We start from the raw sequence: 19,685 nt of genomic DNA, 5'->3' as shown, positions 1-19,685 counted from the left end.
CTTTGTTGTGGTGCAAACGTTTATGACTTGACTAAGGGTGCATTGCATAAACTGTCAATGCGAGGGAAATTAAATTAAACCTTAACTATAACACTAAATATATGCATTATTTTATCCAACCATAAGAACAGTTTAGTCAGGTTGCAAGGTACATAGTCAAAATTTAACTCAATGGAACCTTATGTGGGACCAAGTCAACAAGTCTACCAATATTTAAAAGAGTTAAATATGTTTTTGGTCTCTATAAATATACCATCTTTTGGCTTTAGTCCCTCTAAAATTTTCCTTCAACTTTTAATCGTTATAAAATTTTCAATCATTACTTTTGGTCTCTATTTTTAAGTTAATTTTTGTATTTTCTTTTTAATGAAATTGTGGAAAAATATGTAGAATATTGTAAAAATCTTTCCCAACAAAAATTAGAATTTTTAACGAAACATAAATTTAATATGATTTTTTAACCATCAAAAATATAAATATTCATATGTTAAAAAATTCTAAATTTTTTTGGGGTGAGATTCTTATAATATTATGAATTTTTTCTACAAAATTTTATTCAAAAATATGAATTCTGAGTTTACTTTAAAGGAGGGGTTAAAAGTGAAGATGAAAAATTGTTTGGAGATTAAAAGTTGAAGGAAAATTTTAGAAGGATTAAAACGAAAAATTGATATATTTATAGAAACAAAAAATATATTTAACCCTAAAATCAAAAATTCTCTTTCATCAAAATTAGATCGTCCACCCGTGCTGCCGCACGGGTCATATACATTGTAAGTGTAGTAGACAAAAGTAAAATTTTATAATACAGTCCCAACTTGTAATTTTAATGTCATAATTTTAAATACAACTATAGAAGGAAATTGTATAATTGATTCAAAATGTTTTTAGTGACATTGAGCAACAATCTATAATTTAATAACATAAGAGATTTTGCCAAAAGCATTGCACACATCTCTTTTTCTGGTAAGTCAATTACATTGAAAATTCATATATTATATATCACTAACAAAGATACAAAAATTATGTTGAAAGAAATTTGTATAATTGATTCAAAATATGTTTAGTTAACTTTAATATATAAGAAGATGTATCGAGAAATTGAGAAGGGGGAAAATTCAATAAGGTTAAACAAAGGAATTTAGCATCAGGGTTTAAATAGTAAATTTATGCAATAGGTTTAGGTTAAAATTAGGGCTAAAATATGCTTCTGTGTTAACTTTAATATATAAGAAGATAGAAGGAAATTGTATAATTGATTCAAAATATTTTTAGTGACATTGAGCAGCAATCTATAATTTAATAACAAAGAGATTTTGCCAAAAGCACTGCACACATCTCTTTTTCTCGTGAGTCAATTACATTGAAAATTCATATATTATATATCACTAACAAAGATACAAAAATTATGTTGAAAGAAATTTGTATAATTGATTTAAAATATGTTTAGTTAACTTTAATATATAAGAAGATGTATCGAGAAATTGAGAAGGGGGAAAATTCAATAAGGTTAAACAAAGAAATTTAGCATCAGAGTTAAAATAGTAAATTTATGCAATAGGTTTAGGTTAAAATTAGGGTTAAAATATACTTATGTCTTGACTTTAATATATAAGAAGAGAAGATAATTTATTTCTCTGTGTCAACCGACTCTTGCGGATCAACAGTTGAGATTATATTCTGGAAGAAAAAAAAAGGAGTGAACAATGGTCATGGAACACTTTATTTATTTATTTATTTATTGAAACAGATGAATAATAGAACACTTAATTTAACATGTCTATTGTAACGAAAAAGAATATTTAACATGTCTATTTAAAATGAAAGGTTTCATAACTCACCAACTGACGTAGAATCAACTCACATAGGATCAGTATGTTCAAAATCACTTGTAAAAACTATCAGTTGCAATTCCATTATACTCCCACTTTTCAAATTTTACGACATTTTACTATTTCACACAAATTAAGAAGATAATTAATTTAAATGAAAAATTAAAATTACTATAATTGAACGAAGAGACCAATTAATTTGTATAATGATTTTTTTTTTTTAATTGATCATCCAACACACATAACACAGAGATTAAAGAGGCCAAAAGTTTTTTTTTAGGGGAAAGAGGCAAAAGATTATAAGATTGGTGGAAATTCTTGTTAAAGATAGTAGTGATATCTTGTTTGTTTGTGAGAATTTCATCAGAGTTTTGTGAAGATTCTTGTTGTAAGGACAGTGGGGTGCTATCTTGTACTTTTTAGAAAGATTGTTGGCCTTAGGGTAAGGCTTGCTTTGTAACAAAGATTACGTTTTATTGAAAATCCTTCATGTGGTATGAGGGGACCAGACTATCCTTAGGTTAGAAGGGGAACCAGTATATATCGTTGTGTCCTTTTTCTCTTCTATGCTCTCTTTTTTTAGTATTTTGTTCATACATTCATAATAGTTTTTCAGAAAATAAATAGAACCAAAAAAGTCTTAAAAAATTTATTTTTGTTTGGAAATAAATTATATTATATGATTCCGTATAGGCAATAAGTCAAAGCTTCGTTAATTATCGACGACATTTGCTGCGCCGTTGTCGACACCCATGATCTCCTCCGGCCTCCATTGGGCATCAACGGTGGGAGATAACGGATGAAAGGTGAAGAATAGTCAAAAACCCTCTCCATTCCGGCCAACATGTTTACAAGTTGGCGGTGATTGGAGTGAAACACCGCCTACCGCCTGAGTTCCAAACCCTAGTTTATACCACTTAGAAATTTTTGATATCCCGTGTGGATCCAGTCTCGATGCAGGTCGGGAAAATTAGATTAGTAATATTTTTTTTAGGGATAGATTAGTAATATTTAAAGAGGACAACAAACAAGTTATGCATAAATATGTATGATTAACGTAAAGTTTCAAGTTCAATATGTTTTGTGCTATGTACAAAAAAAAAAAAAAAAAAAAAAAAATTGGTGATATGTTGGATAATATGTGTATTGTTTTAGATTCCCTAAAAACAAAAGTGTAATGTTTTAGATAAATTGAATAAAGTTTTGTATTACAATAATGTATTATTTTAGAAAATTTAGATTTAGTTTGTCTTAATTATGTCAGATATTTGTGTCTTATTTTGGACGATTTGAGCCTTAAAAACATGTCGTCATAATATTTTTAGAACTGAATAAAATACTTTAAAGTGACATATGTTTTTTAAGAGTAAAATATTTATTTGATAGACAACGTAAATAACCCCCCTTTAAAAAAAAAAAAAAAAATTATTGTGACTCTGTGAGTCTTATCTTAGTTTATATAGACAATGCATAATAATAACATGTAATGTACATGGTTCGAATCCCAATCACCACAAAAAAAATTAAAATAAATAAATTAAAATATCCCTGTAAGCTTAACTCAGTTGATAGGATATTGCATTTTACATGCAGGAACCGGAGTTCGAACTCCGGTCACTCCACTTCTTTAGGAAACCTTGATATCAACCATATTCCGATGTTGTTCAATGTTTTATTTTAATCCGAGCTTTTTGGGTCACATCCCCTTGCTCATTAGAATTACCTTCATTCATCAATCTCATTATGACCCTACTAAGCCAGCACCTTAAATGTCAATCACCAAATGAACTACTTTAGCCATGTCTCCTTGCTTAGTATCATCACATTCCACAACAATTCTGACATTTATTTAATTTTTCAAATAATGAGAAATTTAAAATTTAATACAATTTATGTTGACACCCATAATTTGTTGCGAGGGCGTTGTCGGTGATTGCACCTGACGTGATCAATTATCATACATTGCATGTATTGGATACGGGCATGCGCCAGATACGAGTATAGGTACGTGTACATGTGTACGTTATACATGATTTTAAGAGAAAAAAACTAAGGTAAATATATATAGATAGATGTAATTTATAATACTGAACATGAGTACAACATGGATTTTGGTTACTAGTTACTACAGTTGCCACTTGCCTATCATTTTTATTTTATACAAGTACAGTTGCCTATCATCTTGTTTCAGTATTGGAAAGTAGTACATAAAAAGAATAGAGTATCAAATGTAGATAGCCAACAACTCAATGGTGCAAAATAAACCTTAAGCGGGGACAAGTCGAAAAATCTACCAATGTTTAACATCAGTAAGCTGGAACAATATTCATGAGCTTCTTAATTTGTGATGTGATTTCCTCTGTTAGATATACATATCTTATTTTCGACTTTAGCCTATGGTCTTGAAGATTCTTTAACTTGATATTTTACCACGAAGTCGCAAAACCAATCCTTCGTTTCAGAAATGGGAGAAAAGAAAACAAGAGAGACCTTAAAGGCAACTGATTCTTATGGACCGGCAGTCGAGGGATTATCTTCTGAAAAATATAAAATTTGGAGCTTTTAATGAAACACTGAGAGCTTATACTTTATAAAACCATATACAATTGAATTCAAATATTCTATTTAAGATGAAGGAAGGGTTTCATTACTCACCAACTAACATAGGATCAATATGTTCAAAAAAACTTGCAGAAACTATCAAATAGCAAAGAATAAGCACAATCCCTTTGAAGTAGTTTGAAGTTCCATTCTGCATTTCGAAACAAAGTTCAAGTTGTAAGGTTTAAATGTGATTATCCACTTGTTATTGATACTATCATGGCATATATATAGCCAATTACACAAGGGATTAATTGTCTCTGTTCTTACTTGTATTACAAGTAACGTGCCAAGTAAGGACTAACTAAACAATTAACACTAATAGTCCTAACACAGTAAAGATCAAGTCTATAAAGATATAAGTGGTTCATATAAGACATTACTGAAGACAAAAACTTAGTACAAAATCATTTGTAGTATACTCAACAAATTACGGAGAAGGAATTTAGTTCAGTGATTGACTTACTTGCAACATGAAGGCAACTATGATAACTGACATGAAAAGTGAAGTTGTCTCGAAAGGCTTAAAATTCAAGTCCATAGGACATTCAATCGTCCATCCAACGACCACACAAAATGGAATCTGCAGGGAGTGGAGTAATAACCATTCATATGGAATAAGATGATTAGTAGAGTGTTAGCTAGAATCTGTATCTCAAAATATTCAGTTATATTCAATTTCATTTCCTAAGAGTTCTATAACCTGAATCACATTTGTGTTTTGTTTTGCTTCATTAAACTTGATTCATAACAAAATAGAGTAAAAACCGCAGTTAAGGAACTATGAAACACTATAACAAACCATGGAAAAACCAAAAAAACATAAGAAATTTCGTTGACAAAATCTTACCACAAACATTGATATTTGTATTGAAGATCCTACAGCCACGCCCAACGATATGTCCTACAGAGCCAGTGAATTATAGAGGAAAATCACACTCTTAATTTTTCTCATATTCATTTATCATTAAGATTATTTTTTCATCATATAAATTAAATGTGACATTTTAATGTATCCATTTTTAATGGTAAGTTTTATGTTGTTTTCTTTCTTTCTTTCTTTTTTTTTTTACATTAAAAAAAAGGAAAATAATACAAAACTTACCCTTAAATTTATAACAAAACCTTTCATATATGTTAAAATCACGAAACTTGTAAGTAGTCAAAATACTTACAAGTTTGTCTTTGATAGCAAACATAACAGATCCAACATGCTCAGCAGCATTCCCTACTGCTGGAAGAAGAATAACACTAAGAAATGACACTGGCATTTGAAACTGTTTTGATGCCCCCTGAAAATATTTTATTATATGTTATTTCAATAACTTATCCCATAAAAACACAAATATTAGGAAGGAAAAAGTAAACAAATATTAAGATTTTTTTGACGACAAAGAATATGCTATTATTAAGTCGAAAATAGGAAGAAAAAAAATATTAAATCAAACAAAAGATATATGCTCTATAATGGAATGAAATAAACAAGATTTTAATTTACCTCTATGGTGTTAACCAAGTATTCTGACAAGATAGATATACCTCCTGTTAAGATTGAAATCCATATCATTGATTCCCACATTGAAATCTCAGGAGTTTCTGCATCATTTGAAGCATCTTCATTGAAATTCTTGTCCTAAAAATCATTAATTACAATTATAGATCAAAAATAATATTAGTACGATTCTCGCTGTAACCTGGATATCATTATTTGCATTAATAACTAACAATTAAGGCTTAACCTCATGAACTGAAAGTTCTAAATTCTTCTGAATCTTCAATTGAAACACTACATAGGAAGCATATGCCACAAGCATAATGCAACTAGTAAATCTTGAAAGAGATAACTGAGATGTCCCATATTCTGATTCTGTTTGTGTAGCATGGAGAATTGCTGGAAATAACAGTCCCATTACCGCCATCAATAATAATCCGAAATCCACGTTTGCATCTGCCTGATGATCAGTTAAGGTCAATTTTCTGCTATATACAAGAAAATAAACTCAGAGAAAGCGAAATTGTTTGAATTGAACAAAACCATACATGGTTAAATAGTTGTTCCTTCTTATGAAATACTAATCCACCAGCAAATAATGCAGATCCAAGCACTAACAATAGGTTAGATAAAATTGAACCGAGTAGCGATTGTTGAACAAGACGAACCAATCCACTTTTGAGGGCGTGAATTGATATAATTAATTCTGTTGCATTTCCAAATGTGGCGTATAAAAGACCACCAACTGCAACACAAAGTCATATTGGAAATGAAGTAATTAAAATAGGCTGCTAACGATTATGTTAGCGAGTATTGGCAAAAACACTTAAATTCCTCGGAGATTCTCGTTTATAGGTGCAAATTAACATCCCTAAATGTCTATAGCAGTGGTGCTACTTCAGAAGAATTTCAATGAACAGATTTGCACAAAGTTAAACAAATTAGGATGTAATTGAAGGGAAACCTAAGATTACCCGCAGGTCCAGTAAAGAAAGCTAGTTGCCTGCATCAAAGGAAGACCAAAATTTCCATTATAATCAAATTCTTAAACTAAGTTTCTATGAAATTCCATTTGAGCATGTTGTATTAAACATCACATATGATTGATCTTATTACAACATGCATACCAAAATAATAATGAGAAAACAGAATAAATGTCACATTTTTTCATCTTCTTCACAAAAGAGGGGTAAGAATTAAGGTGTTATGAATGATGATTATAATAAGGTTTTTATTTTAGTTGCAATACTTACATCACAAAATTATTCCCACTCTTAATATTTTAGTAAAAACAAAGTTAGCAACAGTTTTATGTGCAATTAAATGCTTAGTATCCATCAACAACAAAAAAATTAAAATAAATGTTTAGTATCCTGGGTCCGAATCCAACTCTAGGAATGCAGCAACGTTAAAACTCTTAAGCGTGAAATTTTGAATTACTTACTCAGTCGTATATCCCAAACGCTCTGCCAAGGGTATAATGCCTAATAAGCTAAAAAGAAAGACCCAACCCTGAAACACATTTGAAGAAATCAAATGTAGCATGATTTACAATTGAATTTGAATATTTAGCAATCAAATGAACAAAGAAACTTACATGACTATGAAACAATTTATCTACCAAAATTGCCATGGGACCAAAAGGCAGGAGTAAGTTTATCTTGGTTGAAAGGATTACAAGTTTTATGCTACTAAGCATCTTAATTTTTATTACATCCTGTGAGAAATTCCTATACTCATGATCAATTGGTGAATCTTCTTCTCCAAATGATGCATCTTTTTTAGGAAATGAAGAAGGATTAAGTAAGCTCGCGTTTTCGAGTTCTATCACACCTCTTCCCTCTAAAGATCCCACCTGCACAACCATATCTTTCTTAACACATGATATTCCTAACTATATAAAGAAAGTAAACCAAGTTGCTTGGGCTCCAGTGGCAAGGAGCTTCTTCCAAGGACGTACCCGTGGAATATCGGATTAGATTTCCAAGGGGAACAACGTTTGGCCAGTGCGCATGAGCCAGATTAGTCGTCCACCAAAGTCGGAAACCGGTGCGAAAGCCAACAAAAAAAAATAAAGTAGAAAAATGCATTGATATAATTGTGTGTATAAAAACATATCTTGAATTAGTGACATACATTAAGTTTTTATATACACGATTATAGTCACGGGACTGAGTCTTCGATTTCTTTTGAGAAATAAAGAGAATGTGTATCTATACCGTACTTACAATTAGACATCAACATAGAATGCATGTAAGTTAGCAATTAAGGAAATGTTACGACGTACCGAGATAGCCCTCTTCATATTGTTTTCAAAATTTCACGTCTTCTTTGTAGAAATGTTTACCAAATGAATGATAAAAAAACTAACACCTGCATGAAAACAATTAGAACGTGACAAAATATCATCACAATTCACAAGTTTATACATTTAATAATTGTGGAAAGTGGAAAGTTAGAAGAAAAATGAAATTAAAACATAAAGTATAAACTAACCTTTCACAATTCCATTGTCCAAACCAACTTATATGTGGATGAATATTCAGAAGGGGAGTTAACTCAAACGGATGCAGATAATAAACAAGTTTTATTAAGAGAAGTTTAACTAACAAATTATATTTTCTTGTTCTTTGGTCATAGAATCTGCCTTTTGTTTTAGATCTAAGTTCGTAGAAGAGATTAAGAATTCATCAAAACTCATTATCGACGTGGCTCTGATGGCGCAAACATAGCCTAGTTCTCTCTTATTTTCTAAACAATGCAATTTTTATTTTTATTTTAAATAAAAACAAAGCACCTAATCAACTAACAATTTCATTACATACTATATATACTATTAAGATTTGGATTATTATTACCGTAAAGAAAAAGATTTGAACTATTAATTTCTAATAAACTAATGAGTTTAATGGTGATGTTTTGTATCATAAAAATTGTAAGTATCTTAATAAGATATGACGTTATGGAAATAAATTAATTAATATTTGAATTTGAAACAAGATTAAGTAGAAATAAATTAATTAATTATTTACTATTGGAGCAAAATATGTATGAGTTGCATAAGTATGATGTGACAATATGAAAACACTTATTTGTAGTTTATGAGACTTAAAATAAATTCCTTATAAACGAATCATGGAAGATATATAGAAATTAATCTTATCTAATATTTTTATTTTAAGAAGTTAAATTGAAATATATTAAACGAAGAGGAGATCCTAACATGCAAAAGGAGTGCAAAGCTAAGACTCAAAAAAATATGAAGTTATGTTACAAACCAAACAACTACAAGAAATAAACAATGAAACACCTAGCTAGGAAGCAAAACATGGTTCTAGCAAGGTAACAAGGTTCAAACTTCAGAAGAAGGGATTTATCCATCACTGATGAAAATCAAAGTTAAGTGTTTGTGTTTGGATTTCAACCACCACAAAATAGAAGTTTCACTTTATCACATAGATGATGTAAGGGCAACTGATTTTGCTGAAAAATGCTACAATTCCTTTCTTTTTAGAGAACACATATACGAGCCAACCAAATCAAATGTTTCAAAAGCTGAATTTTTCTAGAATCACCTCATAAACTTCTGTTGCCAAATCAGAGACCATATGCTACCGTAAAAACCACATCCCACAAATACATGATCAACGCTCTCCTCCTTCACATAGCCATCCGAACAGATAATAGTTATACGGTATATTTCCACGTCGAATCAAATAATCCTTCATTGGTAAGCCGTATAGAAATGACCGCCCTTAAAAAAAACAATCAAAGGATATGTTTTGTTGCAAACTATGATAGACGTTGCAAACAATATAACATTTGCTCGGATCTAAATTTTAGATTGATATCTAATGTGACAATTTATTTTGGAATCCAAAGTATTATACAAGACTACTTTGTAAAAATTACATTTTCAAATTAACTACCCGTTACACATTCAAAAATTATTCAATAAATCAACTTTTTATGATATATTGATATATCAGTAAATAGTCAATCTCCCTCCTGAAATTATAAGTTTCGTCAATTATCCCTCTAAAATTAACAAAACTTCAATTACCTCTCTGAAATTGCATAACGTTAATCAATTTACCCTTCCGTCAAATTTTTCTGTTAACTGTTTACAGTTATGATCAAATACCCCCCTGAAATTTTGCACTTATGTGCAAAATGCCCTCTAAACTTAAAATTTTAGATTTTTTTTTACCAAAAATCATACATTTTGTTCTTCAAGTAATATATTGTACCTATTGTCATAAAAATTCTATTCACAAGAAAATGAATGAATATATGCCAAAGAAATCATGGTTTTGTCATGTGTAGTCTTTTCATTTATATTTCATATTTATCAACAAGGAGCAAAATAAATTTTTTACAAAGAAGGTAAAACTAAAAACCAAACATTAAAAAGATATCAAGTTGTTGAAATAAACCAAGACAAGAATGTCATAGCAGCAGAAAATTAATATCTATCACATAACTTTGTAGTACAATGTGATATACCGGCTTCATGCAGAAGGTCTATGACATAATCTATTTAACATGTTGCAGCTAATAGATATGACATTTCCTGCATTATAAAAATTATATCATTAATTAAGTTGCAAATTCACAAACCTAAGTCTTGTTTCTTCTTCCTTATGCAGATATTAACCTATGAATTTTCTTTATGGATACACAATTATCAAAGACTTGTATACTTTATGATTGCATACTCTAACATAATTACCAACTTGTGTAAAAAAAAATCTTCTATATATATATATTTAAAACACATGAGAGTAATATATCTTCCATAAAGATTTATATGACCAATAGCTGCATAAACATACATTCCATAAAGATTTATATGATCAATAATTGTTAATTGTTTGCCTTTAATATCTTTTGAGTCAAGGATAAAAAAAAAAAATCAAGTTTAAGGGGCATTTTGCACATAAGTGCAAAATTTCAGAGGGGGTATTTGATCTTAACCGTAAACAGCTAACAGAAAAATTTGACGGAGGGGGTAAATTGATTAACGTTATGCAATTTTAGGGGGGTAATTGAAGTTTTGTTAATTTCATAGGGGAATTGGCGAAACTTACGATTTCAAGAGGAAAATTGACTGTTTACTCATTGATATATTATTTTGACAACTCGTTACACATCTATTGGACCGTGTCAATTCTTTAGCTTGTTTGGCAAGTTTCACTTAATGTGATTTGCCTAAACCCTAAATCCACTAACACTCTCTTTTAACACATCCAATAACGATCCACCATGTCATCAACTCTTTTAATTAGTTTTACCTACAAACCAGTTTCACCCTTGTGAGTGTTTCCATTTATTTTATTTTTATTATTATTAAAGATTTTAATTGTTCATCTTCTGCACTGCACTCAACTTCCCACAAAACTGGGTCACTTCACAGAAATGGTTTGCTTTCATAAAGCAAAACAAAACAAAAGATGCATAAGAGAAAAAAATAATGGAACGTAACCATACTTTTCAATCTCTAAGGCTCTGTTTGGTAAAAATAGCGGATAGCTGATAAGCTAACTGATAGCTTTTAGCTGATAAGCTAACTGAAGTGTTTGGTAAAAATAGCGGTTTAACTAGCTGATAAATGTAAAATGACATAAAGGGTATTCTTAATTCATAATAAAAATTATATCATTAATTTAAGTATTTGTAATTTTGTAAACTAATTTTTCTTTAAAAAAATACTTTAAATTTATTAATTTAATATATCATATGTATTATAAATTAAATTAAATTTTATTCACTAAAATTTTATCTTATATTTATTATCATTTAAGTGTTTCTACTTTATAAAGGAAATAACATTTACCTCAAAAAAAAAAAAAAAAAAAAAGGTAGCACTAATAGAGTAATACTAATAACAGAGAATAAAGAAAATAACACTTACCTCAAAAAAAAAAAAAAAAGTAACACTAATAGAATAATAGTATTTTGTTTCGTAAAAAAAAACAAAGGTATATATTTTTTCCAAAAAAAAAAAAAGGCCAGTTGATATATATACAAAAATTGGAATAAAGGGATAGTAGTCTTTATTACGTAACTAATTATAAAAATTATAATGGATAAAAATACAATTTAAATGAAATAATAAGGGTAAAATTGGAAGAAAAAGTGAGAAGCTATAAGCTATAAGCTCAAACGCTACTTGGAATAGCTTCTGAAAAATAGCTTATAAGCTCGTGAAATAAGCTATAAGCTCATGGTGAAAAAGTATTACCAAACAGAGCTTTTTTTGTCAAACGAGCTTATAAGCTATAAGCTAAAAGCTAAAAGCTCTTTTTTTGGGTTTCCCAAAAAGACCCTAAGTTTTTGTATAAGTTGTACCCTTTCAAAATAGGCTTAAATTCACTTTTTACCCCCTAAGTTTGCAAAAGTTGCAAATTTTACCCCCTATTAAAAAAATGGCAAAAGTTACCCCCATGTTTTCCCCCTTTTGCAAAACGTCGATTTTGACCGAGTCAACCATATGTGGCATGCCACCTGGATATTTTATTTTTTATTTTTTATTTTTTTTAATCCATAAATTCCACATGTATAATTAAAGAAATAAAAAATTAAAATTAAGAAGAGAGGGCACGTGAGTGAATGAACATAACACCATTGTTGTTTCTTTTGTCCATAATGCTGGAAAGAATGCATTTTGCAAAAAAAAAATCTTCCAATTCTTTCTTCCTCTTCCTTCTTTCCTAACCAAGACTTGCAAATTATTAAAATTATCAACACTGAGAAGCAATCCATGGAAAAAGGTAGCAGTTCATCATCGGCAACTGTCATAAGAAGTGTAGCTTCTGGAAAACAAACTGAAAACAATAGATTTAAATTCCGGCGTGGTGGTGATGTTTTCCGGTGCGGTGGTCGTCGGAGAAATGTCATCCAAACATGATTTTTTGTGGGTTTTGTAGGGAATACGAAGGAGAGTACTTTTATTGTGGCAATTTGTCGAAAAACGTTTTGTGGTGGTCTAGATCTAACAATGAAGGTGGTGGTTTGAAAACTCAAAATATCTTCAATCCAAAAATAAATTTATGATGAGATAGAGAAGGAAGGGTGAATAAATATTATGTATTTTGTTTGACAAAGGATGGTTGGAAGCACCATGTTGGATGGCCGGAAAAAGGGAAGAGGGAGGCGGCAATTAGGAAAGAAGGAAGAAGAAGAAAGAATTGGGAGGAAAAGAAAGAAGAGAGAGCATAGAGACTCTCTCACTCACGTGCCTCTCCATTTTTTATTTTTTTTTAATTCAAAAGATACACACGTGACAATTTTAATATTTTTTAATTAAAAATTTACACATGTGGCATGCCACATATGGTTGACTCGGTCAAAATCGACGTTTTGCAAAAGGGGGAAAACATGGGGGGTAGCTTTTGCCATTTTTTCTAATAGGGTGCCAAAATTGCAACTTTTGCAAACTTAGGGGGTAAAAAGTGAGTTTAAGCCTTCAATATAATGTGCAAAAGCATTCTTTAGATTTTATCAATCAAACAAATAAAACTTTACTAAATTTGAATCGTGCAATCTCCACCCCAACAAAATCAATAAAATGAGAAAACGAAGACAAGATCGGAATGAAAAAGAGACGAGATGGGTCAAATCAAACGAGAAAGATATAGATCTTGTGCGGCAGAGAAGGATGGCATGAGCAATGGACAGATCGGATGGAAAGGAGCAGTGGACAGGCTGGAAGAAGTTTTAGATCTTTTGTCTTTGTTTTTTAATTCATAGACAAACGATGAGTTGCAGTAAAATAAAATAAAGGGTTAATAGGCTTTTACCCCCCTGCCATTTGAGCGTCTTTTGGTTTACCCCCCTATGAAAAAAAAACTTGGAGATTCCCCCCTGTAAAATAAAGATTCTTTGGTTTACCCCCCTACAGCCAACAGTCAGCATCTGACTGGATAAATTTGATGATTTGGCATGCTGACTGTTTAACGATGGGTGACGTGGCACTGACACGTCATAATTTTTAATTTTTAAAAGTATGTTTAAAACGTGAAATACCTAAAATACCCCTAGTGATAAATTAAAAATTCCAAAATTTTTTTCTCTTCTCCTAAATCGAGCCTCTTCTTCTGTTCTTCACCATCATCAACACAACATCTTCAACCTAAAAACTTCACAAAACCTAGAAGAAAAAAAAATCAGAAAACACCCTCCACAAACACACAGTCCCATTTCTCTCTTTTCCTCTCTCACCAAACAAAATGAAACGGTGGCAACAATCACCACCGTCACCGCCACCATCACTGCCGTTACACATCATCCTCGGCAAATACCAACCGTCGCCGTAAAAGTCATTGACAAATCCAAACAACTCATTTTCTTCTCCAAATCCACCACCGAATTCGGATTTGAATGGGTTGAATCGGATTCAATCAACAACAACACACAAACAACCCATTTTCTTCTCCAAATCTCAAACATAGGCATTCCACTTCTTCTCAAACACAAACATACAATATGGGTTCTTAATCCTTTTGTTATACAAATCACAAACCAAAAAATAAAAAGGGATGAATAAAGAAGAAGAAAAAACCAAGAAAGCACAAAAATTCGACATGGATCGGTTGTGTTATTATGTTTGGATTTTTTTAATGAAATATTAGATTTGTGTTGTTGTGTTGTTTATGAAAAGAGGGCTGTGGTTTAATTTAAAGTTGACAGAAATTCCTTCCCCCTTTTAGATTTGATGATGTTGTTAATGAAAGAGAAGTTCAATAAGAAGAAAATGAAGAACAAAAAGATGATGTTGTTAATGAAAGAGAAGTTCAAGAAGAAGAAAAGGAAGAACAAAAACAGAAGATGGGAGAGAAGAGAAGGGGATTTACGCAGAGAAGAAGAGAGAAAAAGAAATGGTTTTTTTTTTTTTTTTTAATTTATCATTAAGGGTATTTTAGGTATTTCATCTAAAATCCATTTTTATAAAAATAAAAAATTATGATGTGGCAGTGCCACGTCACCCATCGTTACATAGTCAGCATGCCAAATCATTAAATTTATCCAGTCAGATGCTGACTGTTGGCTGTAGGGGGGTAAACCAAAGAATCTTTATTTTACAGGGGGGAATCTCCAAGTTTTTTTTCATAGGGGGGTAAACCAAAAGACGCCCAAATGGCAGGGGGATAAAAACCTATTAACCCTAAAATAAAAAATGTCATTTAGCAACCTCTAGTACCGGTTACCAGTCAAGGAATTAAAATAAGCGGGTGATGTGGTTAATTGTCATTGATATGTGTGTTATAAGAGAGTGTTAGTGGTGTGTCCTTAGCAATTCTCATTAAAATTTATTAAAAACAATAATTCATATTTTTAAAATATTTTTGGGTGTTTTTCTGGGTTTTAGAATCATTCGTCTTTTTCCCTCTGAAAAAGCACAAGAATTGTGAGCGATGAGAAAAAAATCCGTCGTCAGCGGTATTCGCCACCGCCGTAGTATAACACCTTCAACCGCCTCTCCCATTCCTCTCCTCTCCACCACCAACGACGACCACAATGCAACCGTCTACAACAGCAACAGCGACGGCGATGACAACCACCACACTCACACTCCATTTCCCGATTCCGTTCCCGAAACCGTACCCGTTGATTCCTTAGACGATAACATTTGCATTACCTGCAACAAACTCGGAGGCGAATTGCTCGTATGTTCCCAAACCGATTGCCCCGTTTCTGTCCACGTCACTTGCATCGGTTCCGAACCTAAATTCGATGATTCTGGAAACTTCTTTTGTCCTTATTGTGCGTACAAGCGCGCGTTGAAGAAAACTCGAGAGTTAAGAGAAAAAGCGGTTCTAGCGAAGAAAGCCCTTTCTAGCTTTTTAGAAAAACACCAAACAGTGCATAAGGATAAGGAAGAGCAACCTGTTGAACCAGAACCGGAAACGGTTCAGGATCATGTAAACCGGAATGAACCGGAAGCGAATGAACCGGAAGTGGATGAACCAAAAGTTTCTCATTCTGAAGAGGAAAGTAATAATGATAAGGAAAACGATGAAGAAAAGGTTTCTGTATCAGGTAGTTCAGTGAGTGAAACTAAAGATTCTGATTATGAGGTTTCGGTGGCGGAGAAGAAAGTTCGTGCCAGTGTTAAACGTAAGGCTGCTCCTGTGAAAAAAGCATTGCTCAGGGAACGGAAAAATGGTGGTGGTGGTGGTGGTAGTGGTGGTGGTGATGACATAGACGAGGAGGAAGTTACTAGCTCCAGAACTTCAAGTCTACGAAAGCGAGTGTGAGTCATTCATCAACCTGAAGTTCAATGAATGTGAAATTTGATTATTCATGTTTTTGTTGATTTGTTCAATTTTAGTTTAATTTCTCATGTAAACACCAATTAAGTAGTAGTAGTAGTAGTTATATCTTATGTAGCACTGACACTTTAGATTGAAGGCGTGATAAGGCTCTATTTGGTAAAAAAATAGCGAATAGCTTGATAAGCTAGCTTATAGTGAATGAACTTATAGTGGATAGCTGATAAGCTAGCTTAGCAGATAAGCTAGATGATTGAATTTTAGTGTTTGATAGCATTAGTGGTTGAACTAGTTTATAAGTATGAAATGACATAAATAAGATATATTTAATTAATGTTTAATTATTTTTCAATTAAGGCTACAAGGGTAAAATTGTGATAAAAATATGATAAGCTATAAGCTACTTGAATTAGCTTATTAAAAATTGCTATAAGCTAGTAAAAATAAGCTATAAGCTCGTGAGAAAGTGACAGTTACCTAACGTGTCTTTTTTAATCAAATGAGCTTATAAGACATAAGCTATAAGCTCGAATATGTGGCTTACCAAACAGACCCCAAATGTGGTTATATTCGTCATTCGATCAGTTCTATTTTATCAGCTTATTACTCGTGTCTACGTGTCAGTGTTGTATTTGATATCCGTTTTTTCTGTCAGTGTTTTGTAGAATAGAGCTGATATTTTGATGGAGAGTTGATTTGTCTTTAGGTATTGTTGGTTGTGTAAATGAGTTATTGTTTTTTACTGCAGCACGAAGCAGAATATACTGACTGGAAAACGTAAGAGATTGAATTGGACAGCTGAAGAAGAAAAAGTTCTCAAGGTTTTCATTGCAATGCCTTATTGATATCATGCTCTAATTTAATTCCTTTACTTCTGACTTGATTTTGGATGGCTTCTGGTTTAATTACGGAAAGAACAATGCATGATCCATCTCTTTTATGATCGAACATTATGGCGTAATTTGGTCCTTGTAGCCGACCCCACTTAGTGGGATAAGGCTTGGTTGTTGTTGTTAGTTTAAAACTTCCTGGTAAACATTTTAAGTTTCTCAGAAATTGTTATGAACGTTAAAGTTGTAAAGCAGATATAATCAATTATGGTATGCTTACATTTGATCAAGGTATAGAGTATTCGTCTTAGCTTTATTTTCTATAGGAAAATTCTTGGTGGTTAATTTGTCAGGGGGAGGGGGATTTGTAAGTAGCATGGATCAGATCTTAAATCTACGTATTACTCTTTTGGTGTCCCAAACTCATACCACTGGGCAAGAACTACACTCATCTTAGCTATTATAACTGCTCAAGGTCTTCATTTCTCAATTAATAGTTACTTTTATTTTTTGCATTGCAGGAAGGAGTGTTGAAGTTTGCAACAGAAGATCAGAATATACCTTGGAGGAAAATTTTAGAATTTGGTTGCTGCGTGTTTGATAAGACTCGTACTCCTGTTGATCTCAAGGATAAATGGAGGAAAATTACCTCCAAGCAAGGTTAAATTACCAAGATACAACTGATATTTATAATTAGTGAATTTCTAGGTTATATTTCATTATTTCTTGTTTTATATTGTATCGTATGTCCTGGAAACTTTGGGTTTTCTGCTATGAGGTAGCTTTATTGGAAATTTCATGGATAAACAAACATACAAAAGAATTTTTTTTGGGGAAAATGTTTTTGTCTCTTCTTAATAGGTGTTCTTCCAACTTTCTTTCAGATGCATTATTTACAATTCATCTTTTTTCTATGCATCCACTCACCCACCTTGATATTTCATTACACTTTTGCTCTCGTATGCACATACTGTCTGCCACACACTTTCATAGGGTATTGTCAGTCTTGTTAATCGAAGTAACACTGATGACTTTTAGTTACTGCATATTTAAAGTACGACAGGGCCCTCTATTCTGATGTGATGTTTGCTTAATATTCAAAATGAACTCCTAAAGAGTAAGGCATTTTTTCCTGCGTTGGAAAATAATCACTTTTCTAATTTCTTTGGAACAATCATTTTAGTATTCTTGAGTACCTTTTTGACGATTCTATATTAAGTATTTTGTGAAAATGAGAGGATTATTTCATGATATTCATTTATGCAATCATCTTGTGCCTTTTGTTGGAGAGGAACATGCAAGTTTTCAGCTTGCGAACTTGTTTTGACATTTGTCTGGGGATTTGTTATTAGAAGGCCTTAGTATGTAGCTTCTTTATACAAGACCATTGGTAAAAGAGGCTGTATGATATGAAGAATATGATGAGAAATTGGGGATAATGCTACCTACTTGTACCATTACACCTTCTAGAAGTCGGTTCAGTAGTTGGGAGAAATAGTTGTAGGCTGTTATGACTGAACTGTATAACAGTTAGGAGGGGGAAGGAGTATAAGGGAGGGCTAGAGAAGTGGTAGAGGGGTGAAAAACTTGTGAAGAGAAAGTGGGAGAGTAAGAAACAGCTCTCTAATTTTCCTTGAGAGGTGTATTCAGATCCTTTTCACCCTTTTCTTTCTCACATTGAGCGGCGACCCAATAAAGAATTTTTTTCTCTTTGCATATGTGCCAGTTGCAAATGCTCTTTTGTTTCATCTAGTTTTTTTTTTCCTTTATTCCAACTGTATTCGTCTGTCTCCGTCCTCCATTCCCTAGCTAAATTCTGTTTTCCCTAAAAAAAATTGATAGTGACTGAAGGTTTCCTTTCCTCTTTATTGTCTGAAAGAACCATTAAACTGTTATTAGTATTTTAACATACTTTCTCCTTTTTTCTCCTTTTTACCACACTCACCCTCGGGTTACATTGCCTGAAATAATAGAAGTTAGTAGCTTTATATTCAAAATGCATGTTTCAACTAATATTCACAGAAATGTAGCCATAAGATTATGATTTAGATGACTATGAACTTCTTTTAGATTATTTGAAATAATAACCGTTTTGCTACACAGGATGCAAGTAGAAGTTGTGCAGACCTGAGTTACTTACCGGTAACAACCAACAGGGGAGTTTTGATTACATTACAGCAAAAAGTGGAGGAAGGATAGGAGTTGCTAATGAAATTTGATGACCTAGTCATGTTTTTTATGGAGTTCTATGTATATAATTGATTGCCTCCAATAATTGTGTTCGAAGTCATTTCAATTTACCTCTGACTTAATTATATCAACTGTACGAAGAACTGTGAAAATGGGATATTCTATTAACTAAATATCCTAGTTCGGAAAATTTAATCACCAACTTTTAGTTTTTGAAGTCATATGATGCGCTGAATATTCGAACAAAGGAATTTGTGATACACTGGTTCAATAGAGGTAAAAATTGAACTTAAATGATAGTCTAAATAGTTGGCAAACACATGATGTTATAAAATGGCTAAAATTCTCTCAACAACTAGTAATCTTTATAGAAGCAAAACAATCTTGTGTAATTACACATTGATAATGTAAATTTTTGGATTAAATATGTTTTTCGGGTCTTAAATTTTTGTTATTGTCTCTGATT

General features: G+C 31.8%; 2 protein-coding genes across 3 annotated transcripts; one reads left to right on the top strand and one right to left on the bottom strand.

Annotated features, from left to right (window-relative positions):
- Positions 1–3,891: 3,891 nt before the first annotated feature.
- On the bottom strand, positions 3,892–8,625 carry LOC11436998 (vacuolar cation/proton exchanger 5). Of its 2 annotated transcripts, XM_003601435.4 has the most exons (13): positions 8,422–8,625; positions 8,213–8,298; positions 7,523–7,780; positions 7,370–7,437; positions 6,900–6,928; positions 6,474–6,670; positions 6,173–6,385; positions 5,932–6,066; positions 5,609–5,725; positions 5,284–5,337; positions 4,900–5,016; positions 4,488–4,584; positions 3,892–4,369 (listed from the first exon to the last, which is right to left on the bottom strand). In XM_003601435.4, exons 2-13 carry the CDS (start codon positions 8,228–8,230, stop codon positions 4,341–4,343), a joined length of 1,332 nt encoding a protein of 443 aa, XP_003601483.3. In that variant the 5' UTR covers positions 8,231–8,298; positions 8,422–8,625; the 3' UTR covers positions 3,892–4,340. The 2 variants fall into 2 exon arrangements, with proteins under 2 accessions (XP_003601483.3, XP_039687495.1); XM_039831561.1 differs by lacking the exon at positions 7,523–7,780 and having other exon boundaries at positions 8,422–8,624.
- A 6,165-nt stretch (positions 8,626–14,790) lies between these two features.
- On the top strand, positions 14,791–19,440 carry LOC11429054 (uncharacterized). Its single transcript, XM_003601433.4, has 4 exons — positions 14,791–16,180; positions 16,948–17,020; positions 17,551–17,689; positions 19,133–19,440. Exons 1-4 carry the CDS (start codon positions 15,342–15,344, stop codon positions 19,141–19,143), a joined length of 1,062 nt encoding a protein of 353 aa, XP_003601481.2. The 5' UTR covers positions 14,791–15,341; the 3' UTR covers positions 19,144–19,440.
- The last annotated feature ends 245 nt before the right edge of the window (positions 19,441–19,685 follow it).

Source organism: Medicago truncatula, chromosome 3, assembly GCF_003473485.1.
Source record: "Medicago truncatula cultivar Jemalong A17 chromosome 3, MtrunA17r5.0-ANR, whole genome shotgun sequence".
Taxonomy (NCBI): domain Eukaryota; kingdom Viridiplantae; phylum Streptophyta; class Magnoliopsida; order Fabales; family Fabaceae; genus Medicago; species Medicago truncatula.
This window is presented reverse-complemented; position numbering and strand designations above follow the sequence as displayed.

Bases quoted from the DNA above. Each gene is read 5' to 3' on its own strand.
- LOC11429054 (XM_003601433.4), top strand. From the start codon at position 15,342: ATGAGAAAAAAATCCGTCGTCAGCGGTATTCGCCACCGCCGTAGTATA. The intron at 16,181-16,947 runs GTGAGTCATTCA...TTTTTACTGCAG, and splicing joins TCAAGTCTACGAAAGCGAGT to CACGAAGCAGAATATACTGA. The intron at 17,021-17,550 runs GTTTTCATTGCA...TTTGCATTGCAG, and splicing joins AAGAAGAAAAAGTTCTCAAG to GAAGGAGTGTTGAAGTTTGC.
- LOC11436998 (XM_003601435.4), bottom strand. The intron at 7,438-7,522 runs GTAAGTTTCTTT...AATGTGTTTCAG, and splicing joins ATAAATTGTTTCATAGTCAT to GGTTGGGTCTTTCTTTTTAG. The intron at 6,386-6,473 runs GTATGGTTTTGT...ACTGATCATCAG, and splicing joins AGGAACAACTATTTAACCAT to GCAGATGCAAACGTGGATTT.